Genomic DNA, 2,129 nt, shown 5'->3' with positions numbered 1-2,129 from the left:
GTTCCATTGGCAAAATGTTTCTTTTACCTCCTCAATTCAAGAACAAATGCACTTATTTTAAGAAAAAATGACTTAGATAGATTTGGATTTTTTGCAGTGTAATAAAAAAAAAAAATTGCACATGCACAACCCTGTACCCGCTCCCGAGAGAGAATTCCTATTATGTGCGTGCATGGGCCTATTTCTCCTCGTGCACGCTCTGTTTAAACATTTTTATTTGCAACGCTCATAGCTTACTTTCCTAAAGTAGATTTGCAATTTTTCCACTATGTCAGACTCACCACCGGTAAGTGAAAACGGGGATGAGCACGTAGGACGGCGTTACGTAAACAAATCACCAGAACGATTGACAGTTAGGAGGAACGCTTATTTTGATGATCCACCTGGAAAATTAACACCCTCCACTATACCTTTAACATTTTAAGCATGCTTCAAAGTACGTCATCTTGAATAATACTGGCCCATATCTGTATTCCACCTTCACCGTGCTGGGATCTGACTCATAGTACAGTTCTTCATATTTCCATGAAGAATTGGAAAACTCTCCTCAGAAATCCTTGGCAGTTAACCTCCATTTTTCTCCCTCTTCAATTATGGAATTTGCCACAAAATGTTTTGTACTGGGATCACAGCCAAATATTTTCAAATTTTGACTTCTAGGAGTCAAAAATATTGTTTACTCCATTGTGTAATAATTTTGCAAATAGTTTTTCAATGTTGCACCTGTAGAAAAACAAAAAAACAAACATTATGTGCATATAATCATAAGCGCCTCTATACTTACTGTATACGGCCAGTCTGATTGGCAGGCTGCTCATATTGCCCAATGGGTTCCCCACCGTGCAGCTGTAGATATCCTCATCAGTCATCAGCACTCGGGGGATGGTCAGCCACTTCTGATCAGGTGACAACACAAACCTCGATTCATTGGTCAAGGGTTTCCCACCTTTAAACCACTTATACGTGGTCCTGGTTCCGTTGTCATGGGAACAGTTAAGGACAAAGTTTTCAGTAAGCTCCAGCACTGATGAGGACTCCATGTGGATGAATGGCCTGGATATAGGCTCTACATAAGGGTGAGAAAAAAAACCAACATTTACTTTTGTATGTAAAAAAAAATAAATAAAAAAAACAGATTCATACAGCATGATTNGGTTAGGGCAAGGGTCATGGTTAGGCCATATAAATTAGTGGGAAATGAATGGAAGTCAATGGAAGGTCCCCACAAGGATATTGTGACACAACATGTGTGTGTGTAAGCTTCATTTGGCTATATGATTTCTTCCAGTGAGACTTAAAAAATACATTGCCTGATTCAAAAAGTTGATTATCTGAAAATGAAAAATAATAGGATGACCGCTCCAGGAGAGGGCGCCAAAAGCTTGTCAAAGCTGGCTTTGATAATGACTTTAAGTACTGCATCTCAGTCACACTTTCAGTTAAAGTTGTAGTTTTGGGGATTTACATACTGAAGGAGTGCAAACCTTTATTGGCATTCCATCCTAAATGCAAATAAAGATCTCAGCAAAGCATTAAAGAAACGTGAGGTTTTAACTGTCTTATGAAGTACGTCTATTAACAAAGCACTATATAAATACAAGTACAACATGTCTGAATTTTCTACGAATCCAATGTCAGTTGTTTGTTTTCATCTTTAATGTGAAGAATTTTATAAATTAACACTTCTGACATTTTGAGACACATAAAGCATCATTTTTTTCAATACTAGGGAAAGCTTTCTTTCCATGCAGTGTCAGTCCCCTGGACAAATTATTGTGCAGCAGAACCCAGCCTCCTGGGAAGCCCCAGGAAACCTCTCAAGAAGGAGCTGTAAGTTCTTAATGAGTACTGCTGCACACTGGAACACTCTGCTGCATGAGATGGAGAATTATCTTGCAAACAATCACTGCTCTTCTTAAAATATGCACGCTTCCTCTGACTCCCCTCTGGAAAGCAGGGTCGTGCTGTACTGACTGTAGGTTTGACCGATGATTTTAAGTCCATCTTACTTTTTTGCTTATCCTGTTACAACATTTCAGGCATACAGAACTGGTTTTCTTTATGTTTCTTGCTTGTTTACTTGATTAAAGGTAAAGTGGAGGATCTTTATGAATTTTTGAAAAGACCCG

General features: G+C 38.6%; 1 protein-coding gene across 2 annotated transcripts in view; it reads right to left on the bottom strand.

The window, feature by feature from the left end:
• LOC107098211 (hepatocyte cell adhesion molecule-like) overlaps window positions 1-2,129 on the bottom strand; it is a 15,510-nt gene that overhangs the window by 5,013 nt on the left and 8,368 nt on the right. For both annotated transcript variants that reach the window (XM_015395735.1, XM_015395736.1), the window contains exon 3: window positions 785-1,066. In XM_015395735.1, the coding sequence (XP_015251221.1) occupies window positions 785-1,066 (282 nt within the window). The remainder of the gene's footprint in view (window positions 1-784; window positions 1,067-2,129) is intronic.

Source organism: Cyprinodon variegatus, unplaced genomic scaffold, assembly GCF_000732505.1.
Source record: "Cyprinodon variegatus isolate N-32 unplaced genomic scaffold, C_variegatus-1.0 Scaffold756, whole genome shotgun sequence".
NCBI classification, from domain to species: domain Eukaryota; kingdom Metazoa; phylum Chordata; class Actinopteri; order Cyprinodontiformes; family Cyprinodontidae; genus Cyprinodon; species Cyprinodon variegatus.
The sequence above is the reverse complement of the archived record's forward strand: the minus strand, read 5'-3'. Positions and strand labels throughout refer to the sequence as shown.